The sequence below is a fragment of the Elephantulus edwardii genome, unplaced genomic scaffold (genome assembly GCF_000299155.1).
Source record: "Elephantulus edwardii isolate Elephantulus edwardi_28Jun2011 unplaced genomic scaffold, EleEdw1.0 scaffold00011, whole genome shotgun sequence".
Lineage (NCBI taxonomy): Eukaryota > Metazoa > Chordata > Mammalia > Macroscelidea > Macroscelididae > Elephantulus > Elephantulus edwardii.
The window spans coordinates 23436915-23457605 of record NW_006399761.1 but is presented as its reverse complement, the minus strand read 5'-3'; the positions used below and the strand labels follow the sequence as shown (position 1 = coordinate 23457605).

Genomic DNA, 20691 nt, shown 5'->3' with positions numbered 1-20691 from the left:
TCCTCAGTTTCAGCAAGCAGGGTTGTGTCATCTGCATAACGCAGATTGTTAATAGATCTTCCACCAATCCTGATGCCTGAAAAAAAGTTTATGAAAGTAGATAGAGGAATATATAGACTATAAAGGAGAAAAGAAAACCAGGTGACAGGGCACAAAAGTGTAACTGATGAACCAAGGAGGAGAAAGTTTAAGGGCGCTAGGGTGGCCTAGTGGCATTCAGGTTTTTTAAATGAATGTATTTCTTGATTTTAGTTGGCAAAGAAACTGTCCTTAGTTTAACAATGACATTTAACGAATGTTACTCTTCCACTTAGGTCAAATCCTTTTTATGAGCCCAAACCGACACCTCCATCCAATAATTTGGTGAATCCAGCTCCAGAACTGGACACCGAAAAGAGAGTGAAGAGAAGGGCGCCTGCTCCACCGGTCAGCTCACCAAAGACAGGAGCAGGGAGTGAGAACACAGCCGTCACTCCAGGACGGGATCTCTCAGCTTCTCCCAAGGTAGGGTCATTATGACTATCTCAATGGAATGTTTATTTATGTATGGTTTTTAGTGAGGTGTTTTTGTTTGTCCTTGTTTTCTATTTTTACCGCATGTTTTATCATCTGTTCCTTATAACGTCACCATTAACTTCCACTGGTTCGTTATAAGATGTAAAATCAAAGTGCCTAATTAAATTGCTATGACTTATACTGTGGGTTTGAAGTCTGCTTGTGGTGCGGTACTTAAAGAGCTTGGCTGCTAACCAAAAGGTCAGAGGTTTGATCCGGCCAGCCACTCTGTGCTTCCCTGGAGATTTACAGCCTTGGGAGCCCTGTGGGGCAGCCTGCTCTTTCCTGTTGGGTCACTATAAAGCTGAATCTACTGGGTTTTCAGCTATATTTACGTTTAAAATTTTACTTTAATACCTTGTTCCTTCACACACATTTATATCTTGTAGAAGAAATTAGCATTATTTAATGGTAAAGGTTGGCCTGGAGGAAGAAGACTTGGGAAAACAGAAGTAGACAGACCATTGAGCATGTGCTCTCATTTTTACCTTTTTTTGTTTGTATTTTTGGACATGATGTTATCAGGTTTTCTTTTTTGGTCTGTTATACTAATTGAAGTTACTAGGTAATATTATCACGGACCTGGATTTTGGTACCTTCTTTGTATCATGTTGTTGTTGGTATGAACCTTCGAGTCAGAACTGACTCGCCAGTGGGTTTTCAGAGGCAGTTGATTGTACGGTAAGAGATTGCCCATCTTCCAGGAGCAGGTGGATTTGAACCCTGGCCCTTTGGATTGGCAGTGCAGCTCCTTGTAGCTAAGCCATCAGAAGGTAAAACGTGTTGTCTAGTCAGATCTGCATTTATAGCAGCCCCAGTGAACAGAGAAGAGCTGCCCCATATTTTACTCCTGTGGAGGGCTGGTAGATTCGAGCTTGTGACCTTTTGATTAACAGCCAAGCTTTAATCATTACAGTACCAGTACTGCATTTATACACAAGATAACATTTTAGAATAGAGCACTGCACCTTTAGGGTAGAGCAGTGGTATTAAACTGGTTTTGCCCTGCGGTTCCATCAAGTTCCTCCATGTTCTATACCACATCCCAGGTGTGCGTGCCTCGCCCAGAGCTCCGGACCCTCCCCCTTAGTGCACATGTACATGCACTGTATGTATATGAGAGTTGCTGTAGGAGTTCATCTGGAAGAAAGTGGACTGTTGCCAAAATTTAAACAAAAAAAGTTTTTGGAAACCACTTTACTACACAATTATGTGTGAGATAAGGTAGTAGATTAAAATCAGTAGCATACTGACAATCATAAAAATGATAAATGGCCACAGAGAAAGCAGATGAAACATTAACTGTAAAAGCACAGCGGTGTGAGGCTTATTCATCACAGGAATACACGTGTGCCTTTGCACTGCTCAAGTTTAATAACATAATTGATTGCTTTTAGACAACTTTAAGACTACATGAAAAAGGCAGATTATGTTCAGTATATATTCTACTTTGGAAAGCCCGAAAGAGTAAAACATTTTCATTAAAATTAGGAAAGGATTTTGATGCTTTAAAGGATATGTTTAAGTTACTTGTAAAATTTACTTTTTGAATTACCCACTTCCTTAGTACTAGATAAATGAGGTGCTACTCTATGTATCACCTGCTCCATTGGATAGTAGTCTTAGCTTTGGATAACAGAAACAAGCCTTTGGTGGTTTGTTTTTGGGTTTTTTTTTTTTTTATTATTTTTGTCTGTGTACCATCAAATTGGATCTGACTTGTACAGGAGTGGATTGCCCCTCCTTCTCCAGCAGAACATCTAGTGGATTCAGACTGTGTCCCTCTGGGATTGCAGTATAGCTTCTTGCCACTAGGCCACCAGAACTCCCTTTTTTTTTAAAAAATTTCTTACGTGGAAAGGATAGTTTATTATAAAGAAACAAAGATAAATTGCAGAATCAAAGACAGAGGGTACTGCTGTACATCAGGAAGAAATAGGAGTCCACCACCTGCATTGCTCTTGGTATGTGTGTGGACTCTCCTAGAATTGCCTTTTGAAGATTTTGTTGCTTAAATGAAGGTGCTTTACCGACACCCTAGATAAAGCATCAGCTGGAGCCAAAAGGCTCATTGGTTTGAACCCACCAATCATTCCACAGAAGCAAGATCGAGCTAGTCACCTTCACCAATGATTCCTGCCTGTGAAGGCCCGAGGGCCAGCTTTCCTCCGCCCTACAGTGTGACTTGAGTTGGAATCAACTTGGTGCCTGTGGTCTGGTGAACCTAATGTGTCTCTGGTTAATGGGATTTCACTTATAGTTGAGCTCATCCGTGGGCTGGAGGAAGCCTCAGATGATGGCTAAAGAGAAGTTTCTAAATAATGACTAAATACAAATGTCTGTCCTTAACACAGTGCAAGTCCAGGGCCCTCGCAAAGTCATTGGGCACTTAGTCCACAGTCCCCAGCACAGACTTCCATCCTGTGATTGCCCATAATGTGCTAGCCATAATGGTTACCCACAGTGAACAGTATTTGGTGGAGCTCCCACATTAAGACAGGCTTGGAAGCAGGAGTAGCATCCACTTCCTAAGCAACATGCCTCTGGAAACTCTATGAACTTAGAGAAATGACAATAGTTATAGAACTGGGTTCAGGTCTTTTGTTCCTCAGGCCACTATGAGTTGTTTTCAGCTCTGCACATAACAGCAACAACTACATATAGCAAAGTAAGCCAGAAAATGAACCATTATTCTGGATGATTGTAGAAGGCTGCTGACCCAGACATCTTTTTATTTATTTATTTTTTTCCAGACATCTTTTTAATCCACCAATGTACTCTGGAGAAAGTTGGGGCAGTCTGCTCCCTTTAAGATTATCTGCCTTGGAAACCTCAGGAGATGGGTCTAAGCTGTCCTTTAGCATTGCTAAGAGTCAGAATCACCTCGAGGGCAATGAATCTTTTGTGTTTCTTAAGAGTAAACACTTTTTGAAATATTGCACCTTGCCTCATGGTAGTTCTGGCGAACCTGTCAGGCAAATGTGCCACTGATGGGCTTTAGCCAACTGCAAGAACTAGCACCACAGAATACCTAGGAGAGTTTGCGTCTCGATGGGCCTCAGGTTGTTGAGTAGGGGAGGATACAAATAAGAAATTTTGTTTTAAAAAACAAAGTGTAATTGAAATACTTGTCCTTTAAAACAAATCTATAAAGTGATTGACTGTGATCTTACATGGTCGCGCTTTATAAAAGTATCTTTCGGAATAATAAAATGAAGGTACTACTGATCACAGGTTTTTGACTGAGAATTGAATTGTCTCTTTTACTAATAAAAGCGGAAGTGCTAGTGCCGGCCTAGCAAAAGAGCAGTCAGTTAAATTAGTTACATACTTTAATGATAACAAGTGACGCACACATTTACTTGCCAAGTACCATCTAATGGCTAAGCAGTCAAGAGCAGAGGTCCAAGGTGTGTTACTGCCACAGGTTGACAGGATTCTTTTAGGTTACATGATGGTTCAGGCTAAGGGAGCACTGATGAAGGTCCTTTTCACAACATGAATAAAAGAAACTTAACTGGAGTGTTTGAACACATGAACACACAAATCCTGCCCTCTACTCCCAGGTTTAAATGAGCTCTGAAAGGCAGAAACACAAAAATGAAATGACCCATAACAAGGTGCACAGTGTTACCAGGTCAAGAATGAGGAAGAGTGGAAACTGGGTGTAAAGTGTAAGTGTGTGCTTACTGTTGCGGTTGTGCTAACACATAGTAGGCACTTGTGTGGCTGGGTGACTCCATTTGTAGGGAGATATCCTGTCAACTCCAGAGGCCACACTTCTCTGCAGGTTTGAATCTACCAATATTTCCAGGAGACAAAGATAGTCAGTCCTGTGATTTAGAGCCTCAGAAATCTGCTGGATGGCCCGCTGGGAGTGAGCTGGTGGAACGGCACTGAGTTTCCATCCTAATTTTAACCAGTAGGTGCCTGTGCTTACAGAGACATCATTGTGTCCTCCATGAACTCCAAAGTACATGCCTCTTTAAATTTTGCAGAGAGGAAACTATCAAACCAATAAAGCCATCAGAGAAAATGACGAACTTCCACCAAAGCAAAAGAAAACAAAGTTTAAAAACTTCTAATAGATGAAACAGGAAAGGTAATCACACACTCAAAAAATACTCCTAGGCAAATTGTTAATGGTTCTTTATGGTTATTTATTTAGCTATGGTGTACCATATCTGCAGCGTTTTTGAAGGTTTGAAATTTTTCAAAATGAAGGGGAAAAAAAGAGAAATCATTAAATGATTCCAGAGTAGAAAAGAGTTATTATGAAAAACACAACTTTAAAGTTTTATAATTATAAACAGTCAAAAGCATATTGCAAAATATCAATTACTAAAATAGAAGACCGTTTTGAAAAATTATGTTTAAAATTCAAGGGGAAGACATGATGAGGAAAGAAAAGAAAATAGAAATAAGTATAAATCAAGAGAAAACATTTATGAAAGAATTAGTAGTAATAGTTCATAAGCTAGGAAAAGTCTTCAGTCTTTAGATAAAAGGGTTCATAGTTTCTAGGGAAGATGATTAAATGAGAGATCCACACATACCTACATTATCAACATTTTTTTCTTGGACTATTTTGAATTTCAAAGTCAAGTCACCTAGTATCAGATATGTTTGTAACATTAAGTACTAGAGATAATGGAGCATGTTAATAGATATATATACACACATATAGTTAGTCAGTTATATGTAGAAAACTCTGAAGACTGCAAAGAATTAGAACACATCAAATATATAAAAAGTAATGAGTTCATAATGATAATACCAACTGTCTGTAGTTGATGAAATACATTGAATGAAAGACTTTTGAGGCTTAATTAATAATTTGTAGTTCATAATTATTATACCAACTTCAAAATTAATTTTTAAAGCCCATATTCTTAGTTCTAAAGTAAATTTTTAGCAGATTTCAGAGGGTTATATTTTCTCTGTTCATAGTTTAATCTAGAAACCATTTTTAAAAATAACTAGGATGAACCCACATACTTGAAAATTAATAAATTGCTCTCACTTAACCAGCAGGTCAAGGGAGACATCAGAACAGGAAATAAATCATAAATCTAATGCAAACTGTGGGTTTTACTACTTGATGTGTTGATGAGGAAAATATTTACAATCAGCTTAAACTCCCATAATCATTTGTATGAAAGCTTTCTGTTTTATTTAAACTCCTTGCTTGGCACTGGCTTTTACTATAAGTCCCAACTTGAAAGGCTTGAAGAGCACGCCCGACATGTTTGAGCTTGGAGAAAAGTCTCAAAACAAGTCACAGGACAATTGAGTTAATGGAGCAACTGGATATTGTAAAATAGCTTCATATTCCTTTTCCTGTATGTACTCATAGCATTGAAACAGGAGGTTAGAGCATTTTCATCGGTAATAGATATTCTTTAGCCAGTTTTTGTACTGAAGGCTAAACAACTTTGGGATATGGAAATTCCTTAATACTTGGATTAAGAGTTGTAATCTAAGGATTAATATATACACTATTGACTCCACTGGTGCCATTTTAATTAAGGGTGTGTGAATATTTTCTTTGCAAACCAGTGTGTAGCCAGAGCATTTTAGTCAATCTTAAATTTGTAACCCAAGAATCTTTTTGTCTGCATCCTGATGGTCAGGATTCAGCAAAGTGCTGTTGAGAGGAGCCTTGTAAAGCGAGTCAAGGCCACTGCCACTGAACCCGTTCTGACTCATGGAGACCCTCCAGCGGGTGTAGGAGGCTGATGCTCTTTGTGGGAGGAAACCACTCCTGCTTCTCCCACGAAGTGATTGGTGGATTAGAAGCACGTAATGCATTGTGCCACCACAGCTCCTAAGGTGAGGGCAGCCTTTCTGATAATGTTCTTATTGAGAAGCAGTCAAAAGCTAAAAATGCAACAGGAGTAAACAGATAATTCTTAGAGCATTATCATGGTAAATTATCATACCATATTGCATGGTTTATTATTTATGTTTGTAGCATTACTTAATAGTAAAGTACATTGTTGTTGTTGTTGTTGTTGTTGTTGTTGTTGTGTACTGTCGAGTCAGAACCAGCCTATAGCTGACCCTCCAGCAGGTTTGCAGAGGCAGTTAATGACACAGGAGGAGATGAATATATTCATGTTCACGTGTTGAATTCTTCAGTTTGTTACCACACTTGTGAAAGTCAAGAGGTAATTGTTTATCTGCAGTACATCATAATTTCCCAATTTTTAGGGATTAGAAGGGTGTAGCAACTTGAATAAAATACTAAAACTCTTTCTCCACTACCACCAGATGCTATTGCAAGAAAACCTCTTCAGCTGTTTAGTTTATTAACATCTATTTTCTCTTCCTGGTCACCATTAGAAAACTTTGATTTTAATGTAACCAGAGGACCACCTACTTTAAACTGTTAAGGTATAAAGTCTGTGCTTCCCCTGATGGTTCAAATCCAGAGTGACCCCATGGGAAAGGATGGAGAGTGTCTTCCCACGTGATTTACTCCCTTCGAGACCCCAGGGAAGATCAGCTCCAAGTCAGAGCCCACTCCACAGCGGGGAGTCGAGTTGAGAAGCAACAAGAAAAATGCGCTTAACTGAGTGATTAGTATAATAAGTAATAGAGTTCATTTTTAAATTTTATCAGAAAAACAATTGCTCTTTCATTCATGTACTTAACAGTAATATGAATTATTAAATAGAGCTCCTCATTTGGCCCAACGGGTTTTTGTTGGTCAGTTTGTTTGACTACATATGTTTATTGTGAGCAATGTGTGTTTTTTAGATTTTTGTAATTACATAGGTAGCAAAACATTTGCCATTTGTTTTCTTCACATTGATGGCCTTTAATGAGTTAAAGATATACATAAGGTTCACTAACTTTCACATAATGTGAAATAGTTTGTTTTGTTATATAGGGTATATTGTTGTTGTTGTTGTTTGATGCCGTCAAGTCGTAGACGACTCATAGCGACCCTATGAACGAACGGCCTGAGCCCTGTTCATACATAGAGTTTCCGGAGGCGAGCCATTTCGGAAGTGGATGCCGCTCCTGCTTCCATGATATATTATTAAAATATAACATTATACTCTGTGAACTTTGAGAAATGACAATAGTAATAGAAAGGCTTCAGGTCTTTTGTTCATAGGGTTCCTATGAGTGGTGCTCAGCTCGACAGCAATCAGCAACACTATTTTATGTATTAGTACATTTTATTCTCCTTTAAAACTTGCCAATACTTTTCATTTACAAAGTAAGACTTTCCCTTATAATCAGATCTTATCTTCAGTTCATCCTACACTATTATAAATTTGGAATTGACTGATAGAAATGAAACATTTTTAAAATAGAAATTATTTTACTCATTCCCCCCCCTCAAGAAGATAGTGTTTCCACGTGAGCACATCTGGGTTGTTGGGGTTTTCTTTGTTATTAGTTAAAAGACAAATACTTAAAAATAATAACTTTTTTCTAATTAACTAATCACTTTTTTTACTATTTACACATTACTATACTATGTCCAGTTCATAGCCAATTTTGTATTAATAACATTTGAATAATAAGACTTTAGAGTACATGTAGTATAAGTATTATTAGTATGTTTCTTAATTTTAAAAATGTTAAAGCAGGGAGTTCTGGTGACCTCGTGGCAAAAAGCTGCACTGCAATCTCAGAACTAAGCGGTTTGAATCGATCAGATGCTCTGCTCGAGAAGGAGGGGTAATCTCCTCCTGTACCAGTCAGATCTGATCTGATGGTACACACACACACACACACACACACACACACATAAAATAAAAAATAAAAATAAATTAAAGCATATATAAGAGTGCTTTGTAATTTCCCTAAGTAGTAATTACAGGTTTGATAAACATTAGTAATAATAAAGCATTCATGTAAATTTTTAAAAGAAAATTTTCAGTAAAGGTGTTCTATATGTTTTAATCTCATGCCTAGCTTTTACTTACTTTGAAGAAAGCATAAAAAGTAGTTATACTTAATTGTTAATTTTCTAATATTTCAAATAAAAAGAAAAGATGGTTAGTTAAAATGCTTCTTTTAAAAAAAATCAAGTACACATTTTATGTAGTTAAACTTTGTGCACCCTGGTAAATTTTCTCTTTATCAGATGTAATATTATTGAGTACTTGCATATTTTCATTAAAAGAAATACACTTAAGTGACTGCACTCATAGAATGGTTTTGGAATGGTTGAGAGATGCCAAAAGTGATTTAAAATAAGAACCTGAAAACTTCTCAAGAGTTAGCTTCATTAGTCAGTAAGTTGGAAACAGTCATGTAAAGTATTATAGCCATTCATTCAGGCTTGTTGCTAAACTTAATATAATGCAAGGAGCCCTGCTGACCTAGTGCTAAGAAGTTGTGCTGTCAACCTCAAGGCACACTGTTTGAATCCACCAGCTTTCCTATGGGAGAAAGCTAAATAGTCGCTTGCTGTGTGATTTATGTTGTTGTTTTTGTTACGTGCGGTCGAGTCTCCTGTGACCCATAGCCACCATATTTACAACAGCCCTAAACCCTGCCCTGTCCTGTGCCAGTATCACTGTCTCTGACACACCCACCCCCATTACTCCAGCCACTGAATCGATCTACCTCATAGAGGGTCTTCCTCTCCTACGCTGTCCCTCCAGCCTCCCAAGCATGACATCCCTCTCCAAGGACCAGTCCCTCCTTGCAACCTGTCCAAAGTATGTCAGACAAAGCTTCAGAATCCTTGCCTCCAAGGAGCAGTCTGGTTTAACCCTCTCCAGGACAAACCTGTTCGTTTTCTTAGCAGTCCATGGTATATTCAGTTCTCTTCTCCAGCACCACAGCTCAAAGGCATCAATTCTCCTCTGTCATCCCTAGTCAATTGTCCAGCTCTCTGAGGCATAGCATGTAATTGCGAAGCGTATGGCCTGTATCAGGCACACCTCAGTCTCCAGAGTGACACCATTGCTCTTCAGTAGTTTGGAGAGGTCCCTAACAGCAGACTTTTCCATTGCAATACATCTTTTAATTTCCTGGCTGCTGGTGCCAAGAGTGCTGACCATTGAGCCAAGCAAACTAAAGCTGTTAACAGTCTCAATCTCTTCACCATCCATCCTGATGCTGCCAGTTGGCCCAGTGGTGAGAATCTTTGTCTTTTTTATATTGAGCCTCAATCCATAGAAGGCTGCAGTCCTTGACTATCTGCAGCAAGCATTTCAGGTCCTCTTCAGTTTCAGCAAGCAGTGTGTGTCATCTGCATAATGCAGATTGTTGATGAATCTTCTACTAATCCTGATGCCACACTTCTCCTCATAGAGCCCAACCTCCCAGATAATCTGTTCAGCGGAAAGATTGAAAAGGTATGGAGACAGGACACATCCCTGGCATACACCCTTCCCAATTTTGAACCATGCAGTGTTCCCTCGCTCTGTTCTGACGACTGCCTCTTGGTCCAAGTATAGGTTTCGCATTAGCATGATCAAGTGTTCTGGGATTCCCGTTCTTCTCAGAGTCAGCCACAGTTTGTTATGATCCACAGATCATATGAAACACAGATAGACATTCCTCTGGTATTCTCTGCTTTGAGTCAAGATCCATCTAACATTAGCTACAATATCCCTAGTGTCATGGCCTCTTCTAAATCTAACAGAATGGAAATTATCAAACAATATCATTGGTAACACATGGAAGAAAGATTCTGCTGAAGATTATCCAAAAATGACTGGAACAGCACATTAACAGTGAATGTGATTTATAGCTTCTGAAAATCCTCTCAAGGGCCAGCTCTGAGTCACTTCCATCTCGACAGCACATGACAACAACAAGCTAAATACTGATCTGATCTGGTCCTGCTGCTGGGTAAAAAGAAATGCTCCTTTGCCAGAACAAGAAACCAGCCAGTAAATATTTGTTAATGATAATGTTTATCAAAATAAACTAATTCAGACCCAAGTGAAAGAGGGAGGAAGGGAGCGTTATATGAGTTTTAAAATGATTATAATTGGGAGGTGTTCCATGGATGTGATCTTCAAAAGTTGAATTTGTTTGTTTTTTGAAGAGGCAAAAGGAAATGGGATCCACTAAATGTTTAGATGATACAAAAATGAGATGTTTGCCCTCACATGCCATTTCCTGCATGCAATATTTATATGCCTTTAATCTGTAAAATAAACTGAGCTATGAACTAGGAGGGGGGAAAAGATGAATAAGACAAAACTTTTGTCCTCAGCTAACCCACAAATGGCAGCATTTAACATAAAGTGTAGTGTTGGATAATTAAGACAGTAATAACCATAGGCTAGCCTATTAGCTGAGAATATAAAAAATAGTGTTACTTAAGCCTTTCTTGACTTCCTGTTCATCTCGGCACTTCTCAGTGCCTAGAAAAGGGAAAGTGTAAGAGAGAGAGCGTGTGAGTGTGTATGTGTGGAGGGCGAGTGGGTGAGTATAGCAGCAGAGATGACATCTGGTGGTCTGGTCTGAGAACTGAAGAATTGTAGTTTGCTAGATGAGCCAGGAAATGAGGGGAGGCACATTTCAAAAGGGAGGGATCCCAAATACCATGGCCATGGAAGGTGTCAGTATCTCCCAAGTTCAGATCCCTGTCTTTCCTGATTTACCCTCTCTGTTTCAGGCTTCTGATGTGTACTGAGGATTTTGACATTTCCCCCTCAGCCCTCCAGTCACATCCCTTGATAGATCTTTGATTTGAGGTCCTGAAACAGAACCAGCACTTACTTCGTTGGTTTCTCACTTCAACCTTGCACACACTTGATTTTTGTTTGGTAAGGGAGAGATAAAATCAAATTTCAATAGAAAGGAACTTTAAAGACAATGTGTGAATGACAAGAAGAAACACAAGGGCATAGATAGGAGAATTTTATAATCATCTAGATAAGAAATGATGAGAATCTGTAGCATTGAGCAAAGATGGAATGAGTGTGATTAAGAGGAATTGCATAGTTTGAAGAGATGCCTATAGAATATGTTTGAAGGGCGAAGGGAAGAATGAGAGTCAAGGATATAGTTGTTATTTATTGAAGAATCTAGTTTAGACAGCAGTCTAGATGGATGTTCATGTCATTAATTTCAAAAAAGAATATCCATGTATTAGGGGAGCTCTGGTGGCTTAGTGGCAAGGACCTGCAACTACAATCCCAGAGGCGCACAGTTCGAATCCACCAGATGCTCTGCCGGGGAAGGAGGGACAATTTCCTCCTGTACCAGTCAGATCTGATTTGATGGTACACTCACACAAAAATAATAAAAAAATTAAAAAAACAAAAAAAAAAGAATATCTATGTATTGAGTACCTGTAGGATAATCAGGCATTAAGGTAGACAGGAGGTATACCAGATAGGGTTTTCATCTTCCTGGAAATACTACAGCATAAACCCACAACAACAGAGCACATATACAAGTCCACAGTCAATACTTTTCCGTTTTTCAAAAGGGTGTTGTGACTGAGAAGAGGGAGCTCTGGTGTCCTGGTGGTAAGGAGTTGCACTGCCAACCCCAAGGCAGGCAGTTTGAATCCACCAGCTGCTTCGTGGAGGAAAAAAATGGTCCGTCTCCTCCTGTGGGATGTGCTGCCTCTGCACCCCTGCTGGAGGGTCAGCGATGGATCAGTTCCAGCATGGCAGTACACCCCAACAACCACGTGCACAGAATGACTGCAGGCTCATGAGGAGACAGCAGCAAGAAGGGTGAGAGAGAAAAATGAAGGCCCTTAGCCTGTGTGAAGACCCTAAAGGAGGCACACATAACTGAATCCCATGGGCACACAGAGAGGGATGGTCTGCACGCATAGAGACTGAGGCACTGTCAGGCCTTGAAGCATCTTATGAGCCATGGCAAGGATTTGGGCGTCAAGACCTGTGTGCTATGGGAAGCCATGAAGTCAGAGCATAGGCATGTATGTGTGCTTTGCATACATTCCACTTTGTTTTGATTTGATGAATGCTTTGTCCCTGCTTTGAGCCAAGGGCACCTCCATCACCTTGTACCAGAGCCATCTTCCTAGAACCTGTAAGGGCTCTGAGCCTGGGTTTGCTACTCTGTCACCTGTATCAGTCTTTTACTATTTGCCTCACCACTTCCATTAGCTCACAAAGAAGTATATTGTAATATATCTTTCTCTTAAAAAACAAACAAAACTTCCGAGACTCATGGTCTTCCAGCTAATTCCCCTTTTTTTCTGTCTCTTCTTTGAAAGGGGAGGAAAAAAATGGTTGATATTTGTGTCATTCTGTCTACTCCAAACAAGCTTTGCTTTGCCTTTTGTCATAATGCCTCTGGTTTAGGTTACCTCTATTTTGCCAGATGCCAAGGTCAAGTTTAGGCCCTAGGAGTCCTTTGTTCACAGTTAGTGTATTTGATTACTTATTTCTTTGGGAAAATTTTGGTGGTTGTAATTAGGGTGTTTAATTAGAATATTAGCCTAGGAGAGCTCTGATGTCTCCCTAGACCAACCTCTGTAGTCTGGCGGGAGGTGAGCTGCTAACTCAAAGGTATTGCCTCTCTAGCTGTTCGAATCCACTTTCAGTTCTGCAGGAGCAAGATCGGCATTCTTTTCCTGGCATTGGACATTTCAATTTAGAGCCTCTGAAAATCTGCTGGAGGTCAGCTGTGGATTGTTTCCAACTAGATGCCAATGAATTTGAAGTTGTGGTTTTCTAAAAATGTTAGTATGGTTCAAAAATAAGAGTAATATAAAAAGGGACACATTGCCAAATCTTATTTCCCACACTGTCCCCATTCACCACATGTCATCCTTTGCCCTCTTTTTCCCTGGGTTCCTTCCAAAAAGTAATATAAATGCCAAGTGATTCTGGCTCTTAGTTGAACCTCAAGGGGTTTCCAAGACTGTAAATCTGTATAGGAGGAGACTGCCCATGCCTTTTCCTTGGAAACAGGTAGTGGTGGTGGGGGGGGATTCAAACCACTCACCTTTGTGTTAGTACAATAGCTGTGACACACTGTACCACCAAGCTCTTTCACTTCCTGAAAGAAAAAAACCTTACTTATTGTAGACTCTCCCTGTGGTGTTTGCACAGACCAAAGCAAATCCAAATATGCTTTTCTCTCTTGCCCAAAAGGTAACATGCTGTAAGCACTGTTCTTCCACTTCACAGTGTATTCTGGAAGTCTTTTTTTGTTTAGCTTATGGAGAGTTCTCGCCATGTGTTTAACAACTCCCTGTTATCCATCATGTCATCATGTGGATAAAGTATAATTAATTAAGTATCCATAGATACTGTTGTTTATAACATTTTTTCTTATTATAGGTAGTGCTGCAATAAATAACCTTGTACATAGATTATTTCATGTGTGTGTAGAGATATCATAGGATAAATTTCCTAAAATGAGCCAAAGGGTAAATGCATTTGTAATTTTTATAGGCATTGTCAAAAGGCTTTCCAAAAAGATTGGTTTCTTTTTTATATTGTATCATTTTGCAATCATATCTGATCCTGTGACCTTAAAAGCCATCTAGCTATACAGAAATATCCTCCAAATGTGTACCTTTAGCTCCGGTTTCCCTTGGGTTCTGCCTTCTCAGTATTTCTCCATGTACAAACTAGAACTGAAATTGTTGTTTCTCTCCAAACCAGCTGGTCCTCTGATTTCCCCATCTCTTGGTAAATAAAACTGCTGTTTGCCCACTTGCTCAGGCAGGAAGTTCTGGAGGCATCTTTTCTCCTCTTCCACATACACTGTCTCTCCCAGTGCTATTCAAATAGAATTTTCTGGCTGTCAGGAATCTCTCCAGAGTAATGAAGAGCAGTGAAGTAAGTCTGGAGACAAAGGTGCACCTGATCCAGGCCATAGTCTTCACAATTGCGGAGTACACATCAAAGAGCTAGACAATGACTAAGGATAATAGAAAGAGAATCGATGCCTTTGAGCTGTGGTGCTGGAGAAGAGTATTGAATATACCATGGACTTCCATAAGAACAAATAGGTTCATCCTAGGGAGGGTGAAGCTAGGCTTCTCCTTAGACACAAGGATTCTGAAGCTTCATCTGACATGCTATGGGCATGTTTCAAGGAGGGATCAGTCCTTAGAGAGGGACTTAATGTATGGAAGAATGGAGGAATGGAGAAAGAGGGAGACCATCGATGAGATGGATTGATACAGTGACTGGGGTAATGAGGGTAGGTGTGTCAGAGACAGTAAAGATGGCACAGGGTAGAGCACGGCTATTGTACATCAGGTCACTATGAGTCACAGGTGACCCCATAGCACATGACAGCAATAACAAACTGGTAAAAATGTTCTCTGTCTGCAGATACTGTATCCAAAGTTACAGGTGGCTGCTAAGTGCATAGGGAGCTCTGGTGGCATAATCTGTAGGGAGTTTCACTGCTAACCTAATGGTAACTCTTCTAGGGGTTCAAATTCACCAGCAGCGCCACAGGGTAAAAATAGGCAGTCTTTCTCCTTCTTCCATTCTCTCGAATGCAATTTTCAATTTATCAAGTGCATAAAATGTGGATACTGTGACTGAGGAACTAAATTGTTAGTTTTCATTAATCTTAATTTAACTAGTTAAGAGTACAATTGTACTACAGGTATGCATCACTTAATGTCTGTCTGGCTAATATCCAATTGGATGTACACACTCTTACGTACCTATGAACATTATTATTTTTTAAAATAGTGGTTTTCCTTTTGTTTATTATTTTCCTTTTGTAGTTTTAGGGACCTCAAATGTAGACAGCTGCAATACATATCTTTGGGTAGGATTCAGGCAGGTAAGGCTGAGGAGATGTCCAGGTGGGAGCTTATAGGCTTGTTCTACAGTGAGTAGCATTGAGGTCTTTGAGGCCTGGACTGCTGTCACTGACGAGGCAGGTGGAAGAAGAGGTGAGGAGCTGGGTATATTCTGTGCCCTGTCTACTATATGTCTGTATATCTATACGTCTCTATCCCTCTTGCTGTGCTTCTGTGGCTGCCTACTCAGCTGTCTCCACTGGACCACCTAGTCCTCCAGCCTGAACCAGTAGCAGGAACAATGACATGAATAACAAGAAGTGGGCTGTCATAAGGTTTTATTTTACTGTTAATTCATACAGCATTCAAAACATGTAGCGTGTTATTACATACCATAGACTTCAAGAACACATGTTTATATTGGATGAGATCACTATGAGTCATCTACAACTTGACAGCACCTAACAACAACAACCACAACCATATTGGACAGTGAAGACTGTCTAATATTTTACTGTTGCAGTTGTTAGGTGCCATCAAGTTGATTACAATTAATTGTGATCCTGTGAATTACACATCTGAACCTTGCTGCCTCCTGCACAATCCTCACAGTCTCTCTTATGCTTTAGACCATTGTTTCAGTCACTGTGTCAGATCATCTTCAGGGTCTTCCTCTCTTCTTCTGACTGTGTCATCTTTCCTGGCATGTTTTTTTCCAAGGACGACCCCCCCCCCCTTTTTTTGTTTGTTTGTTTCAAGCAGTTGGAATTTGGAACGTTGGTCTTTTTTTTATTTGATTAACAGTCAGGTATGGCATGTTTGGTATTTTTTACTTCATTAACAGTCAAGTATGGGCTGTTTGATCTTTTTTTATATAATAAGTTGTGATCTTTTTTTATTTCATTAAAAGTCAAGTGTGAGGTGTTTGGCCTTTTTTATTTAATAGTAAGTTGTGAGCTGAGAGCCTCTTGTTTAACCTAGTTAGGACCCGTTGGGTAGGCATTTGTGATTAAAAGTTGGCGGAGCCTACCTGAGAGCCTCTTGTTTGAAGCAGTTGCAATTCAGAAGGTAGGTCTTTTTTATTTGATTAAGTTAGATGTGAGCTATTTGGTCTTTTTTTATTTAATAAACAATTAGTCATGGCCTGGGAGCTTTTTGTTTAGGCCAATTAGAATCCAGTGGGTGGGCCTTTGTGATTGAAAATTAGTCAATTGACTAATGCCTGCCTGTGAACTGCTTGTTTGAAGCCATTGGAAACTGGAAGGTGGACCTTTTTTATTTGCTTAAAATCATTTGTGGGCTGGTGTGAAGATTGATTTGCTATTAAAGTTACAAACTAACTTGTCTGTTAGTTGTATTTTGGGGGAAACAGTTCTAATTGGTATAGCACCTATCTGTAAGTTTGCTGTACTGAAGTAACTTACAGGTTGGTGTGATTCTGAAAGCTTTACGATTTGTGTGTCAGATGCCATAAGGGTTTCCTGTGGTGGACAGGTTTTAATAGAGTGCCCAGAGTAAGACAGACTAGAAAGCAGGATTGGCCAAACACTTCTTAAATAACAGACCTATGAAAACCCTGTGAGCACAGAATAGGTCAGAATTCAGATCTTTTTGTTTGTAGGGTTGTTATGGGTCATATTCAACTTGACAGCACCTGACAATAGCAGCAGCCTCTCCTGACACTATGGTCAAAGTAAGTGAATAGAAGTTTGGTGTTTTACTGTCATTGTTTCTATCTACAGATCACACTATCTACCTGCACTTATTGAATAACGGACTTGTTTGTTCTTTTTGTTGTTGTTTTTGTTCATTTGTTTGTTCTTTTAGCAATTCATGGGATATTCAGTACTCTGCCAACACTACAATTCAAAGGCATCAAATATTCTTCTGTCATCCTTATTCTTTGTCTAACTTTCAGATACATAGGAAGCAAATAAAAAGGCCACGATTTGGTATTAGGTAGGTAAGCCATGACATTAATGCTCTTTAGCACATTGGAGAGGTCCTAGATAACAGATTTCCCCAATGTAACATGTCTTTTAATTTCTTGGCTACTTTACCGTGGATATTGGTGTGGAACCAAATAAAATTAAATCCTTGACAACTTCAACCTTTTCTCCATCTATTATTTCTCAGTAATATCTTAGCATAACATTATCATGATTTGCCCATTGATCCAATAGTAAAGATTTTTCTTTTCTTTATGTTGAGATGTAATCCATATTGAAGGCTGTAGTCTTCGATCTTCTGTAGCAAGTGTATCACATTGTCTTCACTTTCTGCCAGCAGGGCTACATCATCTGCATAATGCAGGTTGCTGATGAGTCTTCTTCCAGTCCTGATGCCACATTCTTCTTTGTATCATCCAGTTTCTTGAGTGAGATGCTCAGCATTACAGATTGACTAGGTAGGGAGATAAATCCCTGACATACACCTTTCTTGATTCTTTCCCTGAATCTTTTAGTAAGTTCTTTCTAAGTTTTCTACCCTTCAAAAATGTATTTTATTTTAAATCTTAACACTTCTCACCTTCTTCCTACTCCGCTATAGTATAAGTTACCATCAACTTTGTTTTTGGACCACTTATAAACCTTCCTAACCTCCTTCTCCTACTCATGGTAGGCCCATAAATGAATATATTTGTGTCGTTGCTATCTAGTGCTGCTTTAACAGCAATACTACAACTGGATCACTTTAACCAAAATTAATTTCACAGTTTGTTGTTGTTGTGTAGCATAGAGTTAAAACTGACCCTAGCTGACCCTCCAGCAAGTTTTCAGAAGCAGTTAATTGCATGGGAGAAGATTGTTTAGCTTAGGAGGCTACACATCCAAATTTAGGATACCATTCTCAGTAGATTTTCTCTCTCTCTGTGCCAGATCTGGAGAGAGATTGTTGGGTAGTCTTCACGTACTTAGAATCTGTTCACCAGCTTACATTTAACCTCATTTATATGTTGACGTTAATTCAAGATATTGATATCTTAAATTAGTATTGTTGTTGTTGTTGTTGTTGTTATGTGCTGTTGAGTCGTTTGCGATTCATAATGACCCTATGTACAACAGCCCTAAACTCTGCTCTGTCCTGTGCCAATCGCACTGTCTCTGATACTCCCATTCCAATTACCCCAGTCACTGAATCAATCCACCTCATGGAGGGCCTTCCTCTCCTGTGCCATCCCTCCACCCTCCCAAGCATGATGTCCCTCTCTAAGGACCGGTCTCTCCTCACAACATGTCCAAAGTATGTTAGACGGAGCCTCAGAATCCTTGCCTCCAAGGAGCCACCCGGTTTAGCCCTTTCCAGGACAAATCTGTTTGTTTTCCTAGCAGTCCATGGTATTCTCAATACTCTTCTCCAGCACCACAGCTCAAAGGCATCAATTCTCCTTCTATCCTCCTTGGTCATTGTCCAACTTTCTAATGCATAACAAGTGATTGCGAAGACCATGGCCTGTATCAGACGCACCTTAGTCTTCAGAGAGACACCATTGCTCTTCAGTACTTTGGAGAGGTCCCTAACAGCAGACTTTCCCATGGCAATGCACCTTTTAATTTCCTGGCTGCTGGTGCCAAGACTGTTGACTATGGACCCAAGCAAACTAAAGCTGTGTACAATCTCAATCTCTTCACCATCCATCCTGATGCTGCCAATTGGTCCAGTGGTGAGAATCTTTGTCTTCTTGACATATTGTAGGCTGCAGTCCTTGACACTCTGCAGCAGGCACTTCAGGTCCTCTTCAGTTTCAGTAAGCAGGGTTGTGTCATCCGCGTAACGCAGGTTGTTGATAAATCGTCCACCAATCTTGACCCCACATTTCTCCTCATAGAGCCCAGCCTCCCGGATAATCTGTTCTTCATAATTATAGTAAAAGATGCTGATTAATAACCAACCTGGTTAACATAACAAAGGCAATAATTTCCAGATGAGATTTTAACCACAGTCATAGAGGTTGAAATTTATAACACATTCAGTCCATAACAATTACCAATAATTTAAGGTCGACCAGTATTCTGTGCCAGCCAACTTTCATGCACGTAGCTGCTCCCCATTCCTTTATAGGTACCTACCTGCCTATAAGCAAAAGAAAGAATAGAAACTTTATGGGCATCTGTTACTATTTTATCTCCTTGTTCTATTTTAAATGTTTCTTGGTCTATGTGCACATTTCCCCTGAGCACAACTAAGTAAATGAAGACTATTTAAGCACATAATTTGAAAAGTTGAACTTTATGAAGAAGAATGTGGTATCAGGCATGGAGAAAGCCTCATCAATAACATACATTATTAAGGGAACACAACCTTGCTTGTAGAAAGTGAAGAAGACTTAAAACATTTACTGAACAAGATCAGAGCCTTCAACATGGATTACACGTCAACATCAGGAGAACAAAAATCCTCACTCCTAGACTAGTAGTAAAATGATCCAAGTTAAATGAATTCTGGGTAACACTTCAGTCTTTTAACTCATGGATAACACTTCACTCTTCTATAGTGTTATCCATGAGTTCACTTTACTTGGATCTATAATCAACACCTATAGTGTAATAGTCAAAAAATCAAGACATGTTGCGTTCAGAAAATGTGTTTTCAAAGACCTCTTTAAAGTGCTAAAGAGAGGCTATCATTTTAAAGACAGAAGTGTACCTGACCCAAGCATGATATTTTCACTTGTTTCATATACATTTGAAAGTGGGACAAAAAAAGAAAGACTGAAGAAGAATTGATAGCTTTGACCGGTGGTGTTTGCAAAAAGTATTGAATGTACCATTGACTGCCAAAAGAACAGACACATTTGTGTTGGAGAAACTGCAATCATGATGCTCCTTAGGGGCAAGGATACTGAAACTTCATCTCACTTCAGGCATGTTGTTAGGAGGGGCTAGACCTCCCTCGCATGGAAAAGATCGCGTGTTGGGAGAGGTTTTTTTGTTCATTTGTTTTAAGTTTATCCAAACAATATTAATGTATAACCAGATCTAAGAATGGTAGTAATAGTAGAATATCGACATACTTCTGATCTGTAGGAGCATGTCATTATATATGTGTGTCTATAAATAGGAAAGAAAAAATATATAGAAATATGTGCACAAAGCCAAACATTTGACTGTCCTTAGATAACACTGTCCTCCTGCTCACCCCTCATGTTTCAGTACACAGCCTTTCCCCTTTTTTCCTTTTTAAAAAAAAATTCTGTACCCAGAAATGCAATAACATCAACAAATCTACATTTTATAAAGGATCTGGTTGTCTCTACACTGAGAAGGCTTCCAGAGTCTTTTCTGGAGCTGAAAGTCTTAACTGGGATTTCCTTTGAGAATCATTAATCAGATTATGACATCCCCTATTCAGAGCCCACCAATGGCTTCCTATAGTCCACAGGATAATATTTCTATGACCTACAAGTCCCTGTATGATCGGCGCCTGCCTCTCACAACAGTCTTGTTGCT

The 20691-nt window shown here is 39.4% G+C and overlaps 1 protein-coding gene across 3 annotated transcripts in view; it reads left to right on the top strand.

Annotated features, from left to right (window-relative positions):
• Positions 1-20691, top strand: part of EHBP1 (EH domain binding protein 1) — a 411111-nt gene that overhangs the window by 212776 nt on the left and 177644 nt on the right. For all 3 annotated transcript variants that reach the window (XM_006880956.1, XM_006880958.1, XM_006880957.1), the window contains one exon: positions 315-504. In XM_006880956.1, the coding sequence (XP_006881018.1) occupies positions 315-504 (190 nt within the window). The remainder of the gene's footprint in view (positions 1-314; positions 505-20691) is intronic.